Consider the following 12,186-nt stretch of genomic DNA (forward strand, 5'->3'; position numbering starts at 1 on the left):
GGGAGGTGGATTTAAAACTGGCAAATAAAAAGCTGAATATCTTATCTGGCAACATTTCTTCTCTGCTTTGTTGAAATGCTGTCAGACTGTCTGTTTTCACTGTAGGCACTCTTAATATTATGTTGAGAAAGTGTAGTTGTCACAATTTTACACCCTGCTCCTTTGGTCTTAATTTTGCAAGTTGATTGTCAACCTTACCTGTCTGGTTAATTAAACCCTGCAACTTTTATCTTTGTATGAATTTTACACGTAATCAAGGGTTAAAATGCATTTATTTTTATTGAATCATTTGCTTTATTTTTGGTTAAGGTGAGTGCACCAGTTGTTACTTCTACTACCCAAGAAAAACCAAAGGACAGCGATCAGTTTGAATGGGTCACTATCGAACAGTCTGGTGAGCTGGTTTATGAAGCCCCAGAAACCATTGCTGCAGAGCCTCCTCCCATAAAGTCTGCTGTGCAGACAATGTCCCCAATACCAGCTCACTCTCTGGCTGCTTTTGGACTGTTCCTTCGTCTCCCTGGATATGCAGAAGTTTTGCTGAAAGAGAGGAAGCATGCCCAATGTTTACTTCGTCTGGTCCTGGGGGTTACAGATGATGGAGAAGGAAGTATGTATCTCATGCTTATAGTGGGCATATAAACATTCTACTTTGTTACTTTACAGATAGTCACAAGTGCCATTAATATTCTGGACATGTTTATGTTTTATTAAATTCTGTATTTGCACTCTTCTCCCTTCAAAGCACCTATCAAAAGAATTGATTAAGTATATCACATACATTCTGATATCTGTTAATTGGTTGGGATTTCCTAAGCAAGTGCTTTCTGAAACCCTGCTGAACAGTTAAGGAGGTAATTAATGGGCACTAAAATACAATAGCAAATGTAGATATTAGATAATTACTCTAAATTTTGAATGCTAAAATGTACACTCTGGGGTTTCAATGACCTGCTTTGGTTGAGGTTATTAAACCCCAAGGCATAATTTCTCTAAATTTGTGTAATTTCATTCTTCCCACGACATGTGATAGCTCGTACTTTGAAGTTGAAATTTTGTGAACATTATAAGCGTGTGGGTTTAGCATTAGCCTTCTTAATCTACACTTGAAGATGCGATATGAGAGCCATGTCAGTTTGCTGTGCTATGGAGAATACAAACCCTTATATACAAAAATAAGTCCTGCGCTCAAACTCCCACTACTCTTTGGTGGCAGCAACGACCATAGTGCACATCACCACCAATACATACAGTAAAACCCAAAGAAAAAAGTTATCTGCACCCTTCCCAAATCCCTATGCTTATTTAAATAAATCGAGGTTATTTAGTAACTCCAATGGCCGTTAGATGCAAGCTCGCCTGATATGGCAGGTTGGCTTGCATCTAATGGCCATTAGAATGTGCCGGCAGATTAGAACCATTCGGCCCATCTAATCTGCCCAATTTTCTAAATACTTTCATTAGTCCCTGGCCTTATCTTATAGTTACGATATATACGTTATGTCCCACGCACGCTTGAACTCCCTTACTGTGTTAACCTCTAACAATTCCGGTGGAAGGCTATTCCATGCATCCACTACCCTCTCCGTAAAATAACACTTCCTGATATTATTTTTAAACCTTTGCCCCTCTAATTTAAGACGATGTCCTCTTGTTGTGGTAGTTTTTGTTCTTTTAAATATAGTCTCCCCTTTATGTATTTAACTGTTTCTATCATATCCCCCTGTCTCGTCTTTCCTCCGAGCTATACATGTTCCTTTAACCTTTCCTTGTAAGTTTTATCCTACAATCCATGAACCAGTTTAGTTGCCCTTTTCTGAACTCTCTCTACAGTATCAATATCCTTCTGGAGATACGGTCTCCAGTACTGCGTACAATACTCCAAGTAAGGTCTCACCAGTGTTCTGTACAATGGCATGAACACCTCTTTCTAATGCTAATACCTCTCCCTATACAACCAAGCATTTTGCTAGCATTTCCTGCTGCTTAATTACATTGTCTGCCTACCTTTAAATGATCACTACAGGGTCAGGATCACAAACATGTATTCCTGACCCTATAGTGTTAAAACCACCATCTAGCCCCCCTGGGCCCCTCATGCCTCCATAAATATAGCAAAATCTTCAAGCATGAACCTGTAACTCTGGATGCTGTTTGGATCAGAGTTGTCTGATCCAATCACAATGCTTCTTCATAGGATTGGCTGAGACTGACAAAGAGGCAGATCGGGGGCAGAGACAGCATGATTCAAACACAGCCCTGGCCAATCGGCATCTCCTCATATAGATGAATTGAATCAATGCATCTCTATGAGGAAAGTTCAGTGTCTGCATGCAGAGGGAGGAGATACTGAATGTTTGGATGTATTTTAGGCAGCCATGACCCAGGAATGATCTCTAACAGCCATCTGAGGAGTGGCCAGTGGAGGTATCACTAGGCTATAATGTAAACACTGCATTTTCTCTGAAAAGACACTGTTTACAGCAAAAAGCCTGAAGGTAATGATTCTAGTCACCAGAACAATTTCAATAAGCTGTAGTTGTTCTGGTGACTATAGTGTCCCTTTAAGTCATCAGAAATAATCACCCCTAAATCCCTTTCCTCAGATTTTGAGGTTAGGACTCTGTCAAATATTCTGTACACTGCCCTTGGGCTTTTACGTCCAATATGCACTTATCCACATTAAATGTCAGTTGCCACAACTCTGACCATTTTTCTAGTTTACCTAAATCATTTGCCATTTGGCTTATCCCTCCTGGATATCCAACCATGTTACATTTCTTAGTATCATCCGCAAAAAGACATACCTTACCATGAAGACCTTCTACAATATCCCTAATAAAAATATTAAGGAGAATGGGTCCAAGTACGAATCCCTGAGGTGACAAGCCCGTGCTTTGAATATACTCAATTGATTACAACCCTCTGTTGCCTGTCACTCAGCCACTGCCTTACCCATTCAACAATATTGGAATCCAAACTTAGATTGCAGTTTATTGATAAGCCTTCTATGTGCAACAGTGTCAAAAGCCTTACTGAAATCTAGGTAAGCAATGTCTACTGCACCACCCTGATCTATTATTTTAGTTACCCAATCAAAAAAATCAATAAGATTAGTTTGGCATGATCTCCCTGAAGTAGACCCATGTTGTCTCTGATCTTGAAATCCATGTGATTTTAGATGTTCAACAATCCTATCCTTTAACATGGTTTCCATTACTTTCCCCACTACTGAAGTAAGGCTTACTGGCCTATAGTTGCCCGACTCCTCCCTATTACCTTTCTTGTGAATGGGCACAACATTCGCTAACTTCCAATCTTCTGGGACTACTCCTGTTAACAATGATTGTTTAAATAAATCTATAATGGTTTCGCTAGTACACCACTAAGCTCTTTTAATAACTTTGGGTGTATTCCATCAGGTCCCATTGACTTATTTGTCTTTACTTTTGACAGTTGAAATAGAACCTCTTCCTCTGTAAACTCACATGTAACAAATGACTAATTTGTCCTTTTTCCTAACTGAGGTCCCTTTCTTTCATTTTCAGCTGTAAATACCGAACAAAAATATTCATTGAGGCAATCAGCTAGACCTTTATCCTCTTCTACATACCTTCCTTCTTTTGTTTTTAATCTAACTAATCTTTGTTTTGCTTTCCTTTTCTCATTTATGTATCTAAAAAATGTTTGTCCCCTTTTTTTTACTGACTGTGCTATTTTCTCTTCTGTGTGTGATTTGGAAGCTCTTATAACTTGCTTAGCCTCTTTCTGCCTAATCTTATAGATCGTTCTGTCTTCTTCACTCTGTTTTTAAAAATAATTTTGTTTTTAAAATAATTACTAAATGCTAACTTTGTTTCTTACGAATTTGGCCACATCTGCGGAGTACCACAGTGGTTTCTTTAATGTTTTTTGCTTTTACTGACAAGCCTATTGCAATTTTCTGTTGCCTTCATCGGTGCAACTTTTAAATAATCCCATTTCTCTTGGACTCCATTTAAATTGCTCCAGTCTGATAATAACTCCTTTACACATATTCTAATTTTACAAAAGTCTTCTTTTCTAAAGTCTAAAACTTTTGTTTTTGTGTGGTGTGACTCAGTCACTGTTCTTATTTTAACCCACACTGACTGACTGGTCACTGGATTCTAAACTTTCACCTACAGTAATATCTGATACCAAATCTCTATTTGTTAACACAAAATCTAGTATGGCCTCTTTACGAGTTGGCTCCTAAACGACTTGTTTTAGAGACCATCCCAGTAGGGAGTTTAGAATATGTGTGCTCCTGGCACAAGCAGCTATTTTATTTTTCTAATTTACATCAGGAAGATTAAAGTCACCTATGATGATAACTTCCACCTTCATTGTCCTTTTAGCTGTTTCCTCAACTAGTAGTTATCTAACTCTTCTGTTTGTTCTGGGGGCCTATAAATCACACCTACACGAGTTACTGTGTGATTACCAAATTCTAACGTAACCCAAACAGACTCTGTTCGCCTCACTAACTTTTATTAGGCTAGATTTTATGCTGTCCTTTACATACAGGGCCACCCCTTCCCCTTTCTTTCTTTCCCTGTCTTTTCTATATAAAGAGTACCCTGGTATTGCTATGTCCCAGTCATTTTTCTCATTATACCATGTCTCAGTAACAGCGACTAAATCTACATTATCAGCTGCCATTATAGCCACAAGTTCATGAATCTTATTCCTTAAACTGTGAGCATTTGTAGACATGACTCTAAGCTTATCATTTTTTTTTAACACACTTGCTACAGGCACCTTCAGTCCTTTATTTTAGGGGGCAATTGGACTGATGTTTTATCGCCATTGCCCTCTCCCCCCTCCCCCTCCTAGTTCAAATACATCCTAGCAAAACCTATGAACTGCTCACTGAGAACATTTTGAGAAAGATGCAAACCATCTTTTTTGTACAGTTTATTTCCATTCCAAACAGAGCTACCATGAGAAATGAAGCCAAATCCTTGCTCCCAAATTCACTAAACCACAAGTTAAAGTCCCTAATATGCATCCGCCTGCCGTTCTGAGTGTTATGACCGTGTGATAGCAACCTGCCGTATATCATTGGTAAAAACACAAAACACCTCCTTTACCTCTGAAACCTCATTGTAAGCCAAGTCATTTGTCCCTAGATGGACAAGTACATCCAATTCCCCTTCCTGCTTTTCTTGCTTAACAATATTACAAGTATGTCTCCTGTCTCTGTGAGCAGTAGTTCCGGAAAGACGTCTTACAAGACCACCATTGTCCAGCTCCACACCTCTAATAGAATCCCCCAACAAAAAACTACTTTCTATTAGGCCTCACCATAGTCTCCAAGCCTGTCTCCATAATACCACTACACACAGTGCCTGAGCCTGTCCCCACAACACCAACACACTTGGTGCCTGAGACTGTCTCCACAAGCCTCAGTGCCTGAGACTGTCTCCATAACACCACTAACCTTAGTGCCTGAGACTGTCTCCATACCACCATTACACTCAGAAAGTGCTGAAAATTAATTATGTAGAGCAGGGGTCCTCAAACTGTGACCCTCCAGATGTTGCTGAACTACAACTCCCATGATTCTTCGAATTACATAGATAGCCAGAGAATCATGGGAGTTGTAGTTCAGCAACATCCGGAGGGACGGAGTTTGAGAACCCCTGATGTAGAGCAACAGACTGTGCAATATGCATTTTATCCATAACTTTTTTTCTTTGGTTTTTACTATAACCGGTTCAATGGTAAAGATTCGGACCATCGTACATTAATATCAATGGGTTATCCCAACCACCTTTCACCACGTATACCTTTAGAAGTGAACTTGGTGGTAGGAGTCTGTATATGCAGTGTTTCTGCTTGAAACGCAGCAAATTCAGAGATTCCTTCACCTGTATTCTGGGGCTAGTTGCCCCCCCCCCCCCCCCCAGTCGCACGTGACTTAGGCAGCCTGGAATGGAATGTCCTTTCTTTCCACAAAAAAATATACATCCAACGCAGCGAGCATTGCACACACTCTGAGCTGGTTACAGTCCAAGAATTCTCTGTGCGAAGCCTCAGATTGAACCGTGCTTTGGCTGCAGTGAAGGCAGTTGTAAGAACGCCAAGTAGCGTTGGGAGCTTCACCCAGCGCTGCATTACAGGTAAGTTTTAGTATATTTTATGACTTTAATATAATGTTTATTGGTGGTAGGCTTAATCAATATAATAGAGAAATTAGACTTCACATAAAAGAGGGAAAAAAGAGTTTTGCATACAATCAGATTTAAAAGGTTATACATATTTTAGTAATTGTATATGTAGGCATATGGTACACCAAGACTCTAATAATATTTTTTTTTAAGTCAACTGATATCAACACTAGCACATGCAGTCATCAGCCCCACAATTAACCGCTTGTGATGCTACACAAGTCATTTAAAGCAAGCCGCTGCTGCTGAGTTCCAGTGGCCAAGTTACAAAAAGCATTCAAGATCATCCAATAAAAATACAAAGCGTTAATTCACTTGTATAACATATGGGTTATGTACTTGAAACTGAATTTTTCATTCCTTTAGTTGTATTTTTAATAAGGATTTATTGTGGTGATATTGGAAATGGTACACAACAGATCACCTTATTTTTGTGTGGCAGAGTTCTATTCTATTTAAATTTCAGGAGACACAAGTAGTTTGGCCTTAATCATCATCTCAATTTGCTCTCTTTTTTCCTTTCTAGGTCACATTTTACAATCCCCATCTGCAAACGTCTTGCCTACTCTTCCTTTTCATGTTCTGCGCACTTTGTTCAGCACAATGCCTCTGACTACAGATGATGGGGTACTCTTAAGGCGCATGGCCCTGGAAATTGGAGCAATACATCTTATTCTTGCCTGCTTGTCTGCTTTGAGTCACCATGCTCCCAGAATCCCCAGTTCCAGTTCCAATCAGACAGAGGTAGGCTGATCCTGTAAGCATCAAGATTTAGTGTTGTTTTTCAACATTTGAAAAACACATGCTAAAATATGTCGCCTTAATATCTGAAACATGTGCATTCTATATGGTCATGTCATGTTTTTGTGAGGTAGGTCTGAGACTCGAAACAAAACAATTTTATAAATATTGTCTATTTAAAATAAAAAAAACATTAACAAATAGTAACTACAGCATACAAATGTTTCTTTTATTTAAATTATTATGAAGCTGCTTTATTTAGAACTGTGCATTTTTTTAATTGTCATCACTTAAGTTATAGTAAACATTGAGCCATTAAGTTATAGTAAACATTGGGGGGAAGGGGTGTTAGTACACTTACCGTATATACTCGAGTATAAGCCGACCCGAATATAAGCCGAGGCCCCTAATTTTATCCCAAAAAACTGGGAAAACTTATTGACTCGAGTATAAGACTAGGGTGGGAAATGCAGCAGCTACTGGTAAATTTCTAAATAAAATTAGATCCTTAAAAAAATATATTAATTGAATATTTATTTACAGTGTGTGTATAATGAATGCAGTGTGTGCGTATGTGTGTGTGTATGAGTGCAGTGTGTGTGCATGAATGCAGTGTGTGTGTGCATGAATGCAGTGTGTGTGTGTGTATGAATGCAGTGTGTGAATGCAGTGTGTGCAGGGCCGGTGCAAGGATATTTGCCGCCGTAGGCAAAAAAAATTTTGCCGCCCCCTCCCCCCCATATGTCCTGACTTCCCCTCCTCCTCCCTCAGTGGTCCTTACCTCCCCACCCCCGTGTTCCTTCACTCCCTCCCCCAGTGGTCCTGACTCACCCCTCCCCTAGTGGTCCTTACCCTCCCCTCCCCTAGTGGTCCTTACTTCCCCCTCCCCTCCCATAGTGGTCCTTATCCCACCCCCTCCCTCTCATAGTGGTCCTTATCCCCCTTCTCCCTCCCATAGTGGTTCTTATCCCCCCCCATCCCTCCCATAGTGGTCCATATACCCCCCTCCCTCCCATAGTGGTCCTTATACCCCCACTCCCTCCCATAGTGGTCCTTATCCCACCCCCTCCCTCCCATAGTGGTCCTTATCCCCCCCTCCCTCCCATAGTGGTCCTTATCCCCCCCTCCCTCCCATAGTGGTCCTTATCCCCCCCTCCCTCCCATAGTGGTCCTTATCCCCCCCCTCCCTCCCATAGTGGTCCTTATACCCCCCTCCCTCCCATAGTGGTCCTTATCCCCCCCTCCCTCCCATAGTGGTCCTTATACCCCCCTCCCTCCCATAGTGGTCCTTATCCCCCCCTCCCTCCCATAGTGGTCCTTATACCCCCCTCCCTCCCATAGTGGTCCTTAACCCACCCCCACCCTCCCTCCCATAGTGGTCCTTATACCCCCCTCCCTCCCATAGTGGTCCTTAACCCACCCCCACCCTCCCATAGTGGTCCTTATACCCCCCCCCCCCCCTCCCATAGTGGTCCTTATACCCCTTTTTTTGTTATTATTAATTTTTTTTTTATTATTATTATTATTTTTTTATTATTTCTTCTTATTTTATTTATATTTTTTTTTTCGTCCCCCCTCCCTGCTTGATATATGGCAGGGAGGGGGGCTCTCCTTCCCTGGTGGTCCAGTGGCAGTTCAGTGGGGGGGAGAGGGGGGCTGGCAGAGCTGTAACTTACCTGTCCTGCAGCTCCTGTCAGCTCTCTCCTCCTCTGCGCCGTCCGTTCTGCTCTTCTGTCAGCTTACACTGTAAGTCTCGCGAGAGCCGCGGCTCTCGCGAGACTTACACTGGGAGCTGACCGAGGTGCTGACCGGACGGCGCAGAGGAGGAGAGAGCTGACAGGAGCTGCAGAACAGGTAAGTTACAGCTCTGCCAGCCCCCCTCTCCCCCGGTCTGTATTATGGCAATGCAAATTGCCATAATACAGACCTTGACTCGAGTATAAGCCGAGTTGGGGTTTTTCAGCCCAAAAAATGGGCTGAAAAACTCGGCTTATACTCGAGTATATACGGTAAATGTTCAGCACTATATTGTGCTAGCTGTAGATTAGAATGCTTAAGCAAGTTATTATAATTTAACTACAGCTAATCAGTTTATTTGGACTTAAAGGCTTATATGGCAGCTGTTTTGTCATGAATGATACAGACTAAGCCCTTGATTTATTGAAGCTGGCCAATAAAGAAAAACAAATGGCATTTGCATTTATAACAACTAAAATGTCAATTAATTCTTATTTTTTTATAAGTATAAATAAAATGAATGTTTCTATACTTCAGATTTATGCAATGTTACGCAGTCATGTTAAATATTTTTCAATATATTGTATTTATCTTAAGAGGAACCAGTGCAAAAATGGACTTTTAAATTAAGCTAAAATATCATGTTGACTGATTATTAATGTACATCAGTGTTAGTCGTTATTCACATAATCAGTTGATCTACAATTTTAGTTTCTAGTGTCCAAGTATCATTACCATTATTCACTAGTGAATGTTTTTGCTGTTCTATTGTGGTCTCTACACAGGCTTATGTTCCATTAGGTGCTGCACTAATTGTATACATAGTCTGTATGTATGTAACACTTTTTGAAAGCATGGGGCCTAATTTAATGAACAAACTAAAGTTTACAAGATACAGAATATGTGACTTAGTAGTAATGATCCCTAGCAGACTTTTAATTTAAAAAATAAATAATAAAAAAAAAAGCTGAGCTTGTTAAATAATTGTTCTTGATGATGAATACCATATTTGTTGTATCCAATTGTATTTATCACTACAACTATGGGAAACAGCCATTGCGTTTATCTAGCAGAACTCAAGTTGTGTGCCATTTGTGAAAGTACAAGGTCATGAATATCCAGAAGCTTTTTCATGACTTGCAAATTATGTCTTTTGTAATCAAAAAATGTGTTTAAGTCACAGGTTTCCAGCACACACAGCAGTGGCACTTGTGAAGAGCAACAGTTGTATTGGGCTAAAGGCACTGGATTTGGAACTGGATCTACTGCTTCAGGCTGGGATGTAGAACAGGCCCTTACAAAACAAAGACTGGAAGAAGAGCATGTAACGTGTCTCCTACTGGTATGTAGGCTTCTAAATACCTCTTCATTTATAACAATATGCATAGTAGGCTTCATAAATAAGGTTTCAGTTTGGTTCTTGTACTGTTCATATAAAACATACTGTTGTTACATCTTCAGAGCACATGCAGTCCAGATCTGCCTTTTAGAGTGTCAATAAAAAAGCTACATGTCATTCACTAAACAGGAAACTGCAAAATGGAAAGCCAAGTTTGCAAAATATAGGTCAAACTAGATGATTTAAAAAGGTGTCCAACTTGTCACAGCATGGCTATTTTAGCCTCATTTTTTCAATTCTCCCTAAAAATTTTGTAGAATGGTATAAACACTAATTTGGGGAAAAGATTGTTTTTGCTGGGTGCCAGAATCTGAGACTTATCTCAGCACATTTTTTCATTATATCCTGACTGGCAGTATCTGAAGGAAGTAATAATATGACATAATTTGGCTTCAATACAGTGCATGTAAGTGTAAGGTAAGCTTGGAAGATGCTTCTCATTAAATCATAGCTGGCTCTACCGCTAGAATCCATACTGCTGTCTTTTCCATCTTTTATCAATCTTCAGCACCGATGGGTGGAGAACACAGCATAAATCTCTAAATTCTATCTATGGTCAGAGTGCAGCTAGATGTGGGTGTTTAACTGAGGATTGATGTGATAGAGATATTATGGTAGCCAAATTGCTAATCTATAACTCATATCAAAAAGCTACAAATATGGGAGCACCTTTTTAAAATTGAGAATTTTCATTTTTCTTTATCTAAAACATACCTGTTTTTTTTTTTTTTGTTTTTTTTCTCCAACGTCTCTCAAAATATTACTTTATCTGGCTGAGCAGTCATGTTAGGCTAGATTCAGACTGTGCCTGTTGCTGTTATAGCTTTGTGTGAACTTATCTGTGTGAGAAAATTAAACTTTTTTTTATCTTGCTGATCAATCATTTTCCAACAATCATACATCAAAAAAAAAGTTTTTCTTTAAATGTGAAAACATAAATAATTTTTTTTTATAAAATAAATAAAAGTAAAAGCTTGATTGCAGCTATCCTGTAAGGTAATACCTTACACATCCTAAGGGGAGAATAGGGTATGTTCATTCACAGCAGAAACCATTGTACAATGGGCAAAAATCATTAACTTTTCATCTTATAATTTTATAGCATTAAAATAGATTTGGCAAAGTTAATTGATCTACCCAAAGTGGACATATGTGTGGATGACATGCCCGCTTTATTTTGTCTGTAGGGCAGTGCATAACTATATACTGTTCTATTTTGTAGAATTTGTTTTTATATGTACCATTTGTGAGTCGGATAAAAAATATATTGGCGTATTATGGGAGAAAGTACTGTAGCTGCAGCTAGTTTCTGTTCTGTTATTTCACTTTTGCAAATGGCAATAACTTTTCTTTCTAAAGTTCCTAAATCTGAACACAGACAAGAAAACCGTACACTTTGAGGACAAGCTGATTCAATAAACTTCATGCCTGAGAAGTTCTTTTAATCTTTCATAGTATGACAAATTTAGAAAAAGGATTGTATGATTAGATTGTGTTCACTGAGATCCATATAATTGACTTACAGAAATAATTTTCATTGAATAACCATTTATCTGCTCTTGTGAACGAACTTCTTAAGCATTCTGGTAAAACTATCAATGTTCCCATTTATTCATTTGCACAAGACATTACAATTGCACTCTTTGATTAGAGCAGTGTATCCCAATCTTTATAACTGAATACAGCTATAGTTCTGAAAGTATGCCCTTATATAGAGATAGGTTGTTATGTTACTGCTGATCGCAGTTGTAGCCAGCATGTGTGAAGCAGCCTTTTAATTATGGGTTACATGCCAAAACTGTCATTAACTTAAAGAATTGTCATTTTATTCCCCCCATCCCCGCCTTTTACTTTATGATTATGTAATGTACTCCCAAAATTACAAAAAGTAATACTTTAGTTAATTTAGGATGAATGGCTTGCATTAGAGTGAAAGGAATAATGGAGTTCATTTTCAGAAAGATTTTTTATCTATCTTGACTTTCATATCACCCTTTAATATTTCTCCTAAACTGAGCTCAATGAAATATCACAAATTAAAGCTCAGCAGATCTTCTATGAAAGATAATTCAATCCGTTTTCCTGGCACTGCAGGTCGCTTCTCCCTCTCACCAC

The 12,186-nt window shown here is 39.2% G+C and overlaps 1 protein-coding gene across 1 annotated transcript in view; it reads left to right on the top strand.

The window, feature by feature from the left end:
• Positions 1 to 12,186, top strand: part of BIRC6 (baculoviral IAP repeat containing 6) — a 305,550-nt gene that overhangs the window by 176,632 nt on the left and 116,732 nt on the right. Inside the window, exons 62-64 of the mRNA XM_063443109.1 lie at positions 310 to 610; positions 6,721 to 6,938; positions 9,850 to 10,014. Of these exons, the coding sequence (XP_063299179.1) occupies positions 310 to 610; positions 6,721 to 6,938; positions 9,850 to 10,014 (684 nt within the window). The remainder of the gene's footprint in view (positions 1 to 309; positions 611 to 6,720; positions 6,939 to 9,849; positions 10,015 to 12,186) is intronic.

Source organism: Pelobates fuscus, chromosome 2 (assembly GCF_036172605.1).
Source record: "Pelobates fuscus isolate aPelFus1 chromosome 2, aPelFus1.pri, whole genome shotgun sequence".
NCBI classification, from domain to species: domain Eukaryota; kingdom Metazoa; phylum Chordata; class Amphibia; order Anura; family Pelobatidae; genus Pelobates; species Pelobates fuscus.